Source organism: Manihot esculenta, chromosome 18 (genome assembly GCF_001659605.2).
Source record: "Manihot esculenta cultivar AM560-2 chromosome 18, M.esculenta_v8, whole genome shotgun sequence".
NCBI classification, from domain to species: Eukaryota; Viridiplantae; Streptophyta; class Magnoliopsida; order Malpighiales; family Euphorbiaceae; genus Manihot; species Manihot esculenta.
The window spans coordinates 29302156-29317979 of NC_035178.2; the positions used below are offsets into that span (position 1 = coordinate 29302156).

General features: G+C 42.6%; 2 protein-coding genes across 2 annotated transcripts; both read right to left on the reverse strand.

Annotated features, from left to right (window-relative positions):
- Positions 1-7788: 7788 nt before the first annotated feature.
- LOC110625603 lies at positions 7789-8274 on the reverse strand. The gene has a single exon (XM_021771238.1). It carries the CDS (start codon positions 8272-8274, stop codon positions 7789-7791), a length of 486 nt encoding a protein of 161 aa, XP_021626930.1.
- A 248-nt stretch (positions 8275-8522) lies between these two features.
- Positions 8523-8939, reverse strand: LOC110625604. Its single transcript, XM_021771239.1, has one exon. It carries the CDS (start codon positions 8937-8939, stop codon positions 8523-8525), a length of 417 nt encoding a protein of 138 aa, XP_021626931.1.
- Positions 8940-15824: the final 6885 nt, after the last annotated feature.

The window sequence follows — 15824 nt, forward strand, 5'->3', positions numbered from 1 at the left end:
CTGGAGCAGATAGCTCAGAGACAGCATGAGGACCCTGAGTTGATGAAAATTGCCAGGACTGTTCAGTCAGGCAATAATGCAGAGTTCAGATTTGACAGCAAAGGGATCCTTCGCTATGGGAGTCGACTTTGTGTACCAGATAGGGGCAGTGTGAAGGAAGACATTATGAGGGAAGCTCATAATGCGAGGTATAGTGTTCACCCAGGAGCCACCAAGATGTATCAGGATCTGAAAAGGGTCTATTGGTGGCCAGCCATGAAGAAAGAAGTGGCGCAATTCGTGACAGCCTGTGAGATTTGTCAGAGGGTGAAATTAGAGCATCAGAAACCAGCCGGAATGCTTAACCCATTACCGATTCCAGAGTGGAAATGGGAGAACATAGCCATGGATTTTGTAGTGGGTTTACCAGTAGCGTCCAACAGGATAGACTCGATATGGGTGATTGTGGACAGACTCACGAAATCTGCTCATTTTCTTCCAGTACGGAGTAACTATTCTGTGGATAAGCTGGCACAGGTCTATCTGGATGAGATAGTGAGATTACATGGAGTTCCAGTGTCTCTAGTTTCAGACAGAGGACCTCAGTTTACTTCCCGCTTTTGGCGGAGTCTGCAAAGTGCGATGGGCACGAGATTGGATTTTAGTACTGCTTTCCACCCACAGACTGATGGACAGTCAGAAAGGACCATCCAAACCATAGAGGATATGCTTCGCCTTTGTGTGTTAGACTTTGGCGGTTCTTGGAGGCAGCATCTACCTTTGGTGGAGTTTGCCTACAATAACAGTCATCATGCTAGCATTGGGATGGCTCCTTATGAAGCTTTGTATGGGAGGAAGTGCAGATCCCCTGTTTGCTGGGAAGAGGTAGGAGAGAAGGCTCTTGCAGGGCCAGAGTTAGTAGACATTACCAGTAGAATGGTGCCCATGATCAGAGAGAGAATCAGAACAGCGCAGAATAGACAGAAAAGTTATGCAGATGTTCGCAGAAAGCAGTTAGAATTTCAAGAGGGTAATTGGGTATTGCTGAAAGTGTCTCCAATGAAAGGAGTGGTTCGTTTTGGAAAGAAAGGTAAACTGGCTCCACGGTACATTGGACCCTTTGAGGTATTGCAGAGGATCGGAAATGTGTCATATAAGCTGGATTTACCTGCTTCTATGGCGAGGATTCACCCGGTATTTCATGTTTCTATGCTACGACAGTTTGTGTCAGATCCGAATCAGGTTCTGAGTGAGCCTGAGGTGGAGATTCATACAGATCTCACCTATATAGAGCAGCCAGTGCGGATTCTGGACACGCAGATCAGACAGCTAAGGAACAAGGAGATTCCGATGGTGAAAGTTCTATGGAACCACCATAATCTAGAAGAGTGCACCTGGGAGACGCGGGAGTCTATGCTCCAGCAGTATCCACATCTGTTTTGAGGTTAGGTTCCTCCTTGTGTTTTGTTTTTGTTGTTTTAGGAACATCCGAGGACGAATGTTCTTAAGGGGGGGAGAATGTAATACCCGGCTAGAGTCCGGCACCGGAATTCCTGTTGTCTGGTGGAATCCGGGGTGTCGGAATTCTATAGTTCTGTTTTACTCCGTAGTGTGATTTGTGTTGATGTGTTAAGGTTAATGGAAATGAGTTTTGAGGTGAAATGAACCAAGGCAGAGGAGCCAAGTTCGGCCGCCGAAGATAAGTTCGGCCGCCGAAAGTGCCCAAGGTTCGGCTTCTGAAATTCACGTTCGGCCCCCGAAGGTTGCATGGTTTCGCATGCGTTTGGGCAGCCGAAGCTGAGTTGGCTAGTGAGCTGAGTCATGTTTTTTTTGCCAAGTGTTGGCCTCAGATTCTTGCCATGGAATGACCACGTCTCTTATGACTCATCTGTACATGTTTTTGGTTGTTCTTACAGCAGTTTGAGGTGCTTGCAAAGGTGTTGAGAGTTGAGAGAAACAAAAGTTACGCTTTTGAGATTTTGAGAGGTTGAAGAGAGGTTGATCTGTTTTTCCTTTGTTCAGTGTGTGTATCTTCCTGTTTCCAGAGGTAAGGGCAGTTTTAGACCCTGTTTATATGGTTTTTGAAGAGTGAAGAGTGAAAGGAAGGAGAAGCATGCTTAGGTTATTCATGGTAGTTTTTGATGATTTATGTATGTATACATGTTGCTGTGTTATGTTTGTTTTGTTGTTTGGGGTTATTAGCTAGTTTTGGACCCCTGTGAACATATACTTGAGTATATGTGTGTTGAATACGTGAAGGATGCATGTTAGAAAGTGTTGAAGGGAAGGAGGAGATGGTTTGCCGTTGAAGCTGAGTTCTGGATGAACTCAGGTTCGGCAGCCGAAGGTTCATTCGGCCGCCGAACCTCCTGCATGGTGGCTTAGGCTGCCACAGCTTGCCCCCGAGTGTTTTTGCATGTTCGGCTCTGTTTGGGGGATTCGGCCGCCGAAGGTGCCGCCGAAGGTGCTTGAGGTTCATCTCTGGAAAGGACATTCGGCCGCCGAAGGTGCCGCCGAAGGTGTCCTGTCCAGCTTTCTTTTGCATGCTTTGCATGGATAGTTGAGTGAGTTTCAGGGGATTCTTGGGGAGTTTAAGAGAGGTATGTCTACGCTTGTTTGGTCCCTCATTTGAGTCCATCTGTATAGGTACAGACCAGAGGAACCAGAGAGAGCAGCAGTGAGTACTGCTCCAGAGGTTCAGAGCCTGCAGAGTCAGTCAGTCCAGATAGCCAGAGGTGAGTGGAACTAAACTTATGACTTTTAATGAACCACAAACTGCTTTTAGCATATCTCATGCATCATGTTTATGCCATAGGTTGATTGCATTAGTATTCACGAATATGTTGCATTGCATCATTATTTGGTGATGTGAGTGAATGCTGAATGATCCAATAGTCTCAGACAGGAAGTCCAGGAGCCTTTGACTACGCCCTGGCAGGTATAGCAAGTCCAGGAGCCTTTGACTACGCCCTGGCAGGTATATAGTAAAGACCAGGAGCCTTTGACTACGCCCTGGCAATGGTAAGTACACTGGTGTTATATACACATATACATATATGACAGGAAGACCAGGTGCTCGATTCTACGCCCTGGCACAGAGTTACTGGGACTTTGTGGTGACAGGTTTACTCTTGATGTGGCTTGTCTGTGATATGGTGCATTCCATGAGATCATAGTTTACTGAGATGTTTTACTGTTCTACTCACTGGGCTATAGAGCTCATCCCACTCCCTTAACCCCAGTTTTGCAGGTTCAGTGTACAGTGTACAGGGACAGTCCAGCAGAGTACAAGAAAAGTAAAAGAGATCTGTAATAGCTTAGAGTGGACATGTAATATTAAAGAGGTGTAATAGTTGTTGCTTGACCTAGTGATGTATGTTTTGTACATGATCTGTATATGTATGTATGTTTTCCTGTATGTGAAAACCAGGCTTAACAGGTATGAGTTAACCCATCTAGAGCAAGCTCTAGTCAGGGATACAGAGTACAGAGTACATGAGTACAGAGTACAGAGATAGTGCATGCACAGGTTAAGCCTTGGTTCAGCAAAGAGTTTTATTTTTACAGAAAATGTATGATCATGTATGAGATTTACAGGTACACAGAGAGTATAGCAGGCTTGCTACGGGTTCTGGCGGCCTTAAGCCGACCTGAATCCTAGCGCCGGTGACGGTCCATTTTGGGGTCGTTACAGAAATGATATCCATACCTTGCAAAAGGTTAAGACTTGGTTAGAGAATTCTTTTTCAATGAAGGACTTAGGTGAGGCTGCATATATCCTTGGTATTAAGATCTATAGGAATAGATCCAAGAGGATAATCGATCTGAGTCAAAGTACTTATATTGACAAGGTGCTGAAAAGGTTCAGCATGCAAGATTCCAAAAGCGGATTCTTGCCCATGTCTCATGGTATTCATCTCAGCAAGAATCAATGTCCTATGACATCTGATGAGGGAGAACGGATGAATAAGATTCCTTATGCTTCTGCTATTGGATCTATCATGTATGCCATGTTATGTACTAGACCAGATGTCTCATATGCATTAAGCACAACAAGCAGATATCAGGCAGATCCTGGTGAAAGTCACTGGATAACTGTTAAGAATATCCTAAAGTACCTTAGAAGGACTAAGGATGCATTCCTAGTTTATGGAGGTTTGGAAGATGAGCTAGTTGTAAATGGTTACACAGATGCTAGTTTCCAAATCGACATAGATGACTTTAGATCGCAGTCAGGATTCATATTCACTTTAAATGGTGGAGCTGTTAGCTGGAAAAGTTCCAAGCAGAGCACTGTAGCAGATTCTACAATAGAAGCTGAGTATATAGCAGCATCAGATGCAGCTAAGGAGGCAGTCTGGTTGAAGAAATTCATCTCAGAGTTGGGAGTGGTTCCCAGCATTGCAAATCCTATGGACCTTTATTGTGATAACAATGGTGCCATAGCACAGGCAAAGGAGCCCAGATCTCATCAGAGATCTAAACACATACTCAGACAATATGACCTTATTCGGGAGATCATTGATAGACGAGATATCAAAATATGCAAAGTAGACACAAATGACAATATTGCAGATCCACTGACCAAGCCTCTTTCACAGGTCAAGCATGATCAGCACACTAGGTCTATGGCTATTAGATACTTGTATGATTAGGCCTAGTGCAAGTGGGAGATTGTTAGTGTATATGCCCTAGGCCATTATCTTGGACCTTTTTGTATGTCGTTTTGGTTATTAATAAAAGAGGTTTTTATCATTATTATTTGTTTGCATGTTACATAATAATGATTATCATCCCTGGTTACTTATTATTATGTTGATAATAATAAAATATAACTAGTATGATTATTGATTGATAATCATGAGATGATTATGTATATGTTGATATAATTCAATAATCATAGATACTTGTTAGAGAACAAAGTATTGGATGGACCCGCACTGAGATCACTACATGGGTTATTGTCATAAGTGAATCTTAAAGTAGTTATGTCTTAATCCTTTGACTTGAGATTGTCATAGTTTCCAACATGAGGACTATTATGTTTTGACATAACCAAACATTGTCTTTAATCGAACAATCATAAAGGTTATGATTGAGCATAATAGAAATTATATAGAGGATAATGAACAATCAAGATAGGATTTGTCCCTCTCTCTGAGAGAGATATCTTCTGGGCCCCTCGATAAGTGAGACTGAGAAATGCATGGCCGTGCTCAAATGAATTGATAGTGTGATCAATATCATTTGAATTTATCAGTGTACTTAGAGATCGAAAAATCATAAGTTTGAACATTATAAGTTTGACATTGACCATGACTTATGTTCAAACTATATATCGTGTGACAAAGGGATTAATACATGTTCTATTTATTAGGTTTTATTGGACTATTGATCCTCATATTAGTTGGGTAGTCATAATGTCTTGCTAGAGGCCACTTATGACTTATGGGCCTTGTGGGACTGGGTCTATTGCCAATTAATATGAGCCTATTGGGTCACACACAAAAGAACGTTGTTGATGTACTATGTCATATTAATGGGCTAAAAGCCCAAAACCCATTAATATAATTAATAATAATAAAGTGTTATTATTATTAATCATTAATATAATTAATAATAATAAGTGTTATTATTATTAATATTAATCATTAATGTAATTAATAATAATAAAGTGTTATTATTATTAATATTAATTATTAATAAAGTGTTATTATTATTAATCATTTATTATTATGAGATAATAATATTTAAAAGATCTGCAGTCTATCTGTAACTGTTACAGATAAAGGACTCTATCACATAAGATATTTGAGTATCTGTGAGATTGTGATAGTGGGATGAACACAACTCTTTTTAGGAAAAGGAGTTGTTGGATGAACACAACTCCTTTTAGGAAACACAACTCCTTTTCGGAAAAGGATTTGTGTGAAAACAAAAGACTGAATCATATAAATACTCCTTCTATGAATTTAGGAGTGATGATGTTTTTGGAAAATTCAGTCTAAAAAGGTTGCAGATTGTGGAGCACATAATCTATCCATCTTTGAGAGAGCTAGCACTCTAGAAGGATAGAAGACGTTCATGTGGATACCATATAGGATGTTCGTTTGAAAAAGCAGCAACATCAGTCCAACATTGTATCTTCTTGACGAGATTAACAGGTTAGTCTCATATCCTTCTTGTGAATTAAACGAAGCACTCGGATTCTGGAAAAAGGAAATCAGAGATTTTTTATTTTTTCGCTGCGCAATTTGGGTTGCAATAATCTCGGGATTTTCCAAAAAGGTATTGTTTGAGGCTCTTGAAAGCTTGCTGGCAATCCTCAGTCCACTCAAAATTTGGAACTTTCCACAGCTTCTTGAAGAATGGTAGGCACCTTTCTACAGACTTCGACATGAAATGATTAAGTGCTACCACTCTCCCTGTGAGTCTCTGCACATCTCTTACGCAGGTCGGCTCAGGCATCTTCAGTATGGCTTCTACTTTTTTGGGATTTGGCTCAATGCCCTTTCCACTGACCATGTAGCCTAGGAACTTTCCTCCTCTGATGAAGAAGGCACACTTTGTTGGGTTCAGCCTCATTCTATACTGCTCCAATACTCCAAATACTTCTTTCAGATCTGCCAAGTGCTGCTGGAAGGTCAGACTCTTTACAACCATGTCGTCCATATATACCTCCACATTCCTCCATATCTGACCTTTAAAGATCTTATTCATCAGTCTCTGATATGTCGCCCCTGCATTTTTCAGCCCGAAGGGCATGGCCCTATAACAATAAGTCCCGTCTTCAGTTATGAACAAGGTCTTCTCCTCATTCGACCTGTCCATTGAAATTTGATGATAACCAGACATCGCATCAAGGGACGACATATAATCAAAGCCGGCCATAGAATCGACCATTTTCTTAATGTCAAGGAGTAGATAACAATCTTTGGGACAAGCTTGATTCAAATTGGTAAAGTCTATACACATTTTGTATTTGCCATTGGCTTTTTTGACTAGCACAGGGTTTGCTAACCACTGTGGTTACATGACTTCCCTAATGAACCCTGCCTCCTCTAATTTTTGCACTTCCTCCTTAGTAGCTTACTGCTTCTCCTTCCCAAACACCCTCTTCTTTTGTTTTAATGGTTTTTCTCCTGGAGGACATTGAGCTTGTGAGTCATCACCTCAGGGTCAATTCCTAGCATGTCAGAGGGTTTCAAGGCGAAGCTTGAGGCATGTACTCGGATCAGGGCCATTGCCGCTGCTTTCTATTTTTCGCTTAGGTTTACGTTGAGACTGAAGACCTTGTCTGATTCTTCTTCAAATAGTGGAAAGGTCTCCAGTTCTCCAACAGGCTCTGTCCGGGCTTCTTTTTTCTCATTCCTGACTTCCATGACCTCCGGGTTTATCCCCTCAGCTGTTGTGCTTGGTTCTGCCACTGTGGCCAGATACACTGCTCTTGCTTCCTCCTGTCATCCTCGAACTACTCCCACCTCTGCCTCAGTTAGGAATTTCATGGCGAGGTATCTGATGCTGGTCACCACTTCAAAGTCGTACAGCACAGGCCTTCCCAAGATTGTGTTGTAGCTTAACAGGAGTCTCACCACCAATAACACTGCATAATGAGTTTGAGACAGGGGCAGTTTTCACAAAGTCAGGGCTACCTTCACCTTCCCTTCCACGGCCACTGGGGTTCCTTGAATCCCCTTCACCGGGGCTTGATCCCTTACTAGTTGCTCCTCTAGTATCCCTATTTGCTGGAAAAACCATGTAGGGCAGCAAGTTCACCTTGCTCCCATCATCGACTAGGATCTTCCGGACTCAATAGTTGTGAATGACGGCCTCGATGACCAGAGCATCATCATGAGAAATTTGGATGCCATGAGCATCTTCAGGGGAGAAAGAGATGGTCACTGGGAAGTGCTCTACCACTTGCAAGACTTCGTTACTGCTCCCCTCCCTACTTCGGCTTCTCTTCCTTCCTCTTCTACTCATCCAACCTCCAATCCCTCCCATTATCATATTTACGGTTCCGCTGGAGCCGTCATTCACGGGCCCTGCCCCCTGTCTATGGGGCCTCTCTACTGTGGTGTTCTGCTGGGGCCTCTCCCCTTTAGGTTTCTTCACAAAGTTTTGGAGATGCCCCTTCTTGATTAGCCTCTCGATCTCACTAATTAGCTGGTAGCAGCTGTTGGTGTCATAGTCATAGGTGCAGTGGTATTGGCAGTACTTGTCAGGATCTCTCCGGCTTACATCTGCTTTCATGGGCTTAGGCCATTGGAGGAAATCATTATCTTGAACTGCCATGAGCACTTCGACTCTAGATGCGTTAAGGGGGGTTATTACCTCAGGGACCCGAGGTGGATATGCCCTCTGCTCCCTCCTGTCCCATGGCTGCCTATACACCTCTGGGCCTTTATTTTGTCTTTTTTTAGGTCTTTTTGACCTCCTTTCTTCTAGTGCCTTCCCTCTGTCTGCAGCCTCCCTGGCGAACTTGCTGGTTATCAAGGCGTCATCTTGCTTTATATATTTATCTACTCTCTTCATCAGTTTGGCTAAGGTAGTGGCTTTCTGCACAATGACCCAAAGAACTCAGAGGACGTGGTCCCTGTCTGCATGGCCTCCACAGCCCGGCTTTCATCCAACTCCGAGATCTGCAAGGCTTTTGTATTAAAATAGGCTACATACTCCCTCAAGGACTCGTTCTTCCTTTGTCTAACTGTCTCCAAATAACTGGTATTCTTTTCAACCGGGACCCTTGCTATGAACCAGCTGATGAAGATATTAGCAAGGTCCTCGAAGCTCTTAATGCTTCCCGCCTCCAGACTATTAAACCATGCCCTCGCTAGTCCTGTGAGCATTGTGGGGAATACCTTGCACACCAAGGCATCCGATAGAGTTTGGAGCTCCATTAATGTTTTGTAGTTAAGAATATGCTCCCTCGGGTTCCCAGCTCCATCATATGTTGCCATAGGTGGCATCATAAACTTCTTAGGGATGGTCTCCTGTTGGATCCACCTTAAAAATGGTGAGGATGTGGGTAAGAGGGTCTGGCTGTGATCTTTTTTCCCCCCAGCTCGGCCAAGAGTTGCTCCTTCATTTTCTGTAGTTTATGATCTACATCTGCCTCCTCTTGCCTCGGCCTCTTCTCTAGGCGATATCTGTCTCCCCATTCTTCGCTCTCCGTCCTCCTGGCTGTTCCCACAGAGTAGCTCTCTGCCTCATCATTCTCAATGAGTTCTCTCACCCTCCTTCCCCGAGTTCTAGCTGTTGGCTCTTCTTCTCCACTAGCTCCTCTACTTCCTTCTCTGGTCCTTCTACTACTTTGTTGAGAGATCTGGTGATTGAAAGTGGGTTGAGGCTCGGTGGTATGGACCCCATTAGCCACATAAGGTATGTTTAATGGGGTATTGAGACCCCTCTGCTGCAGTATTTGCCCTAGCCATTGGGCAGTGTTCTGTAGTTGAAGTGTCATGGTTTGAAGTTCTTGATTGGATATGGTGGTTCTAGGGACATTCCTTGCCGAGCTCGGCGAGGGACTAAACACCACTGGTGGTTGGTTGGAGGGGGTTGTAGCACTGGAAAAAGAGAACTATTGCCCTTCTTGAGCAAAACTCAGGTCGTTTGGGATGTTATTGGTATGGTTTTCGTTAAGGTTTGCCATGTGGATCTTAGTGGGTATTACGAGAACGGAACTCCGGTGATGAAAAGATCTCCTTCGTTTCCATAGATGGCACTAATTGATGTCCTGAGATCTAGAAAAAAGGAGTTTACAGTAGTTGTGTAAGCTTAGATGGAGAGGAAGACGTTCCTCCCTTTTTATTCCTTTTTCTTTTGTCCGCTAGTGACGTCTAACCACCTCTCTGCTATAGTGCCACCTGTCTCTGTCACTCAGACCCATACGTATGAATGTGTCAGAGTCCCTCTTCACGCCAAGAGGCCATTTAATTCCCCTCGGCGCGCATGCGGGCAGAGCTGCAAAGTGACTAGGCCTGCTCTCCTTCCTCTGGTCACATCACCAAACTGGGCTTCCTTTAGAAGGGTCTGCGTGTGAGGTCTGTCCGGCCTGATTCCTCGACTGGGCTGGGACATGCAATCTGGGCTGGTTTGCTTCAGGAAGGGCTTAATGGACTTTGGGCCTGCCTTTCGTATTAGGGTCTGGCCTTGCCCCCGGATGTAGAAGGCCCGTCGGTCGTCATCATTAAATAGCAAATGTATTATAATTGATAGTAGAATTTAATAATTAAAGTATTTTAAAGCTAAAATAATTACATTAATAAATAATTATCAATTAATTAAATATAGAAGGTAAAATGAAGAGAGAAAAAGGATAAAGGTGTTGATAATATGAATATCTGCTATAGCAAATTAAAGTAATCTTATATAAAGTAAAATTAGATTTTAGTGATGTAAATAAAATAAATTTTAAAATTAAATGATTATGGATAAGAATTACTCAATTTTTTATGAATATTATTATGTTGTATATATATATATATATATATATATATATATATATATATATATATATATGCACTCTTATTCGTAAAAAATATTACTTACATTAATTTTAAAGTTTAAATAATTTAAATTTTTTAATCCTATTTATAACTAAATTACGTTATTACGATTTAAAAAAATATTAAAACAAATAAAATTGTTATAAAATATTTTTTAAAAAATACATTTTACATTAGTGGTTAATTTAACTTTAGTGCGACAACTTTTATATTAAAACATAAATTTAGTTTTAAAATTTATTAATTAAAATTAATGCACATCTAATTAAATATAAATTATGTATCCTGACACGGAGCAACTAGTCTTAGACTTTATGGCAGACTTGAACCGGATCTAACTTTTGCTGCCAACGTCCGATGGAGACCCATGATAGCTTTTCGGAAAGGAAATTCCATCGTTTAAGGGTCAATTTTGAATTTTAATTATTTTTTTGGATGTTTTTATAATTTTATATATTAGGGTTTTTTTTTTCTATTTAAATAGCATTCTTTAGCTATTAGAGACTCACTTTTCAATTTTTAAAGGATTTCAATAAGATTTTTTTTTTTGCTTCTAGCCTATCTTTCTCTTTTATTGTTTTAGCCAAGTAATATTGGTTAATACTCCTGACAGAGTCTAAATAGTCCTTTCTCATATTGGTATCAGAGCAAAGTTCGACCATAGCAGACAACTAAGAGGCGCGACTTGATGCAATTGAGGCATCTTTGGCAAAATTGAGGGAGATCATCGGATAGCTAGCCCTGCAGCAGGAAATCCACCAACCAGCCACCGTCGTACACCCCCAGCCAGTTGCTAATCCTGTGGCCGCCAATCCTATGGTTGCCAATCCTATGGCTGCAAATCCCTAACAGAATTATCAGGAACGTTACAAGATCAAGATAGACCTTCAAAACTTTTCAGGCTTGTTGAACGTGGAATCTGTTCTTGATTGGCTGGCAAAGGTTGAACATTTCTTCAAAATTTTGAACGTGGAAGAGGATCGCAAGGCTCCGATTGTGGCCTATAAGCTAAAGGGGGTGCAGCAGCCTGGTGGAACTCTATTCAAAATGAATACTATCGGAGGAGGCTGGACCCATACGAAACTGGGTGTTGATGAAGCAGATGATTGAATAGTGGTTCTTGCTTAAAGATCACTCTCAAGTTTTGTATAATCGGTATCATGACTATGTACAGGGGAATTTTAATTACAGAAATTCTGGTTTGACAAAGGCACAATAGAATAGAGGCAATTACAATGGGCAACATTCTAAGGTTGTAAATTCTGGCAATCCTCAGAATACTATGGAAGAAAGGGGAGGTAGTAAAGGAAAAGCAGTCACCACTACAGCAAACAAAGGAGGCAAAACCAATCCTTATCAGAAGCCAACGGGAGACATATATTACTACTGCAGGCAACCTGGTCATCGATCGAATGATCAACCAAAACATAGAGGAGTTAATAATGATCGCCGACAGGTTAATATTATTGAGCAAGTGGATGAATCTGAGGAGGAAGTGGATGACAATAACGGATCTATTGCTGGTTCTGAAGATGAAGAGGTCACCTATGTGGTCAAGAAAATCTCATGCTCGACAAAACAGGAGGATGAGACGCAAAGGAGGAAGATTTTCCAAGCAAAGTGTCGAGTAGGAGAGGCAATTTGCAGGCTAATTATAGATAGTTGCAATTGTGAGAATCTGATAGCTAAGCAATTGATGGAGAAATTGCAGTTGCCTACATAGCCGCACCCTTCGCCATACAAAGTCGGGTGGATTACGGAAGGTCCAATAATTGAGGTCACATAATCTGAAGTCGGATGAAGCAGATGTGAATAAGGTGCATGCTCGATGGGCAGCTTATTTTGGAGCCTTTCATTATATCATAAAACATAAACCTGGCTATAGTAATAAGGTGGTAGATGCTTTGAGTAGGAGGGCTGCTCTGTTGATTACAGTTAATCAGGAGGTTGTAGGTTTTGAATTTTTGAAGGTTTTATATGCTACAGATGATGACTTTACTGATATATGGGCTAGAGTCCATGCTCACCAGCCTGCTGATGGTTTTTTGATACATGATGGCTTTCTGTTTAAGGAGAACAAATTATGCATTCCTCGATCTTCTTTGCAAAAAAAATTGATTCGGGTGGTCTATAGAGGAGGTTTGAGTGGTCATTTAGGGCGTGATAAGACTGTTGCCGGGTTGGCGGAGTATTTTTACTAGCCATAATTAAAAAGGGATATAGGTCGGATGGTCCAAAAGTGCCCAGTTCGTCAAACTCATAAGGGACATTCACAGAATACGGACTTATACACTCCACTGCCTATTCCAGTAAATCCCTGGGAGGACTTGTCTATGGATTTGGTTCTTGGTCTTCCATGTACTCAACATGGATCTAATTCCATTTTTGTTGTTCTTGATAGGTTCTCTGATGTAACGACCCCAAAATGGACCGTCACCGGCGCTAGGATTCAGGTCGGCTTAAGGCCGCCAGAACCCGTAGCAAGCCTACTATACTCTCTGTGTACCTGTAAACCTCATACATGATCATACATTTTCTGTGAAAATAAAAACTCTTTTCTGAACCAAGGCTTAACCTGTGCATGCACTATCTCTATATCTCTGTACTCTGTACTATGTACTCTGTACCCCTGACTAGAGCTTGCTCTAGATGGGTTAACTCATACCTGTTAAGCCTGGTTTTTCACATACAGTAAAACATATATACATATACAGATCATGTACATAACACACATCACTAAGTCAAGCACATGGCTAACGTTATACACAACTAGTACATCTCTTTAATATTACATGTCCACTAAGCTATTACAAATCTCTTTACTCTTTCTGTACTTTGTGTATCTCCTCTGTATACTGTATACTGAACCTGCAAAACTGGGGTTAAGGGAGTGGAATGAGCTCTATAGCCCAGTGAGTAGAACAGGAAAATATCTCATTAAAATATGATCTCATGGAATGCACCATATCACAGACAATCCACATCAAAGGTAAACCTGTCACCACATAGTCCCGGTAACTCTGCTGTGCCAGGGCATAGAATCGAGCACCTAGTCTTCCTGTCACATATGTATATGTGTATATAACACCTCTGTACTTACCATTGCCAGGGCGTAGTCAAAGGCTCCTGGACTTTACTATATACCTACCAGGGCGTAGTCAAAGGCTCCTGGACTTCTCTATACCTGCCAGGGCGTAGTCAAAGGCTCCTGGACTTCTCTCAGAGACTATTGGATCATTCAGTATTCACCCACATCAACAAATAACTATGCAATGCAACAAAGTCGTGAATTCTAAGGCAAACAAACTACTATAGACTCATGATGCATGAACGATGCCAAAAGCATTGCATTATTCACGTAAAAACATTAAGTTAGTTTAGTTCCACTCACCTCTGGCTAACTGGACTGACTCTGCAGGCGCTGAAAACTCTGGAGCAAAACTCACTGCTGCTCTCTCTGGTTCCTCTGGTCTGTACCTATTCAAATGGACTCAAATGAGGGACCAAACTAACTCAAGAATAACTCTAATAAACTCCCCAAGAATCCCCCTTAAACTCACTCTAACATCCATGCAAAGCATGCAAAGGAAAGCTGGACAGGACACTTTCGGCGGCAGGTTCGGCGGTCGAAAGTCCTCTCCAGAGACGAAACTCATGCACCTTCGGCGGCCGAATCTCTACTTTCGGCAGCCGAACCCTTTCGGGGGCATGCTTCGGAGGCTGAAAGGCACTCCAGAGATGAAAGTCTCACACCTTCGGCGGCACCTTCGGCGGCTGAACTCCCCTCCAGAGCCGAAAGTCCAAAAGCTCGGGGGCAAGCTTGGGCAGCCGAAGCCACCTCCTCATGGGTTCGGCTGCCGAATGTACCTTCGGCGGCCGAACCTGAGTTCATCCGCAAGGCAGAAACGTGCTCTGCCTCTCGCCAAAAGCACCAAAACCCTCTCACTCTCAACCACCTCAATTCCTCAACTTGCATATACCCAAGTATATGCTCACCCTGCAAACTCATTGGCGAACTCTCCCCAAGACATCCTGTCCATCCTGGGTTCCACATAATTCTTAAACCATTCTCTGGCCTTCTTGCATTTAAGTGTAAACCTCGCCATCTTAATGGCCCTACTATCATCAGCTCCCAACTCACTGGTTATCATCCTAACTGATCTGAGGTATTCAAATGGATCATCTCCCGTGTTGTATTTAGGAGCATCCAATTTCAAGTACTCTGTCATTTGCACTTTACCTCCAGATGAGCTAGGTTGATGTCTGTCAACAACAGGGGCTACTGGTTCTGGTTGTGGTGGTGGAGGTACTGGGTCATTTAGCTCTGGGTGTGCTGCACTTGGATGGGTAGGGGAAGGTGGATACATAGGATATGGTGGATAATAAGGAGGATAAGGCATATATGGCATGTAAGTAGGATATGGGACAAAACTAGAGTACTCCGACATACCTCCCATCGGATACTCTGGGTCCTGCGGAAAGGCTGGATAGCCAAAACCTGAGGCCTGAGTGCCTCCCTGCGACTCTCCCATACCTTCTTCAAATCTGCCTATACCCATGCTGTCATCTCTAGACTGGTCAATCTCCATAGCCTCCCTCCTTTCCTCTAATCTTCCTCCCCTTGCTGTTCCCCTTCTGCTCTCATCGACAGACCTTCTAGGGTCTATTGACGTACCTTCCCTACTAGATCTCTGAAACCTTGCCCTTGGCAATGCAGGAGGACGAGCAGTTGGTCGCTCACTATCTGGTGGGACTCCAGTCAATCGAGCTGATCGACGAGTTCCTCTCATCTTTACTCTCTGGAAAACAACACAGAAGATAGCACTTTTAGCACATAAACATCACATATCACTAAGGCACATGCATAACTCATGGTAGTAAACAGATAGGACTCACCAGCCTATCCTAGTGGACATGATCCTATTGTGCTTGACCTCCTCTAACCTCTATGAGCCCGACACTTTCTCTATAGGTCCGACCATGTGAACCTAGGGCTCTGATACCAATCTGTAACGACCCCAAAATGGACCGTCACCGGCGCTAGGATTCAGGTCAGCTTAAGGCCGCCAGAACCCATAGCAAGCCTGCTATACTCTCTGTGTACCTGTAAACCTCATACATGATCATACATTTTCTGTGAAAATAAAAACTCTTTTCTGAATCAAGGCTTAACCTGTGCATGCACTATCTCTGTATCTCTGTACTCTGTACTCTGTACCCCTGACTAGAGCTTGCTCTAGATGGGTTAACTCATACCTGTTAAGCCTGGTTTTTCACATACAGTAAAACATATATACATATACAGATCATGTACATAACACACATCACTAAGTCAAG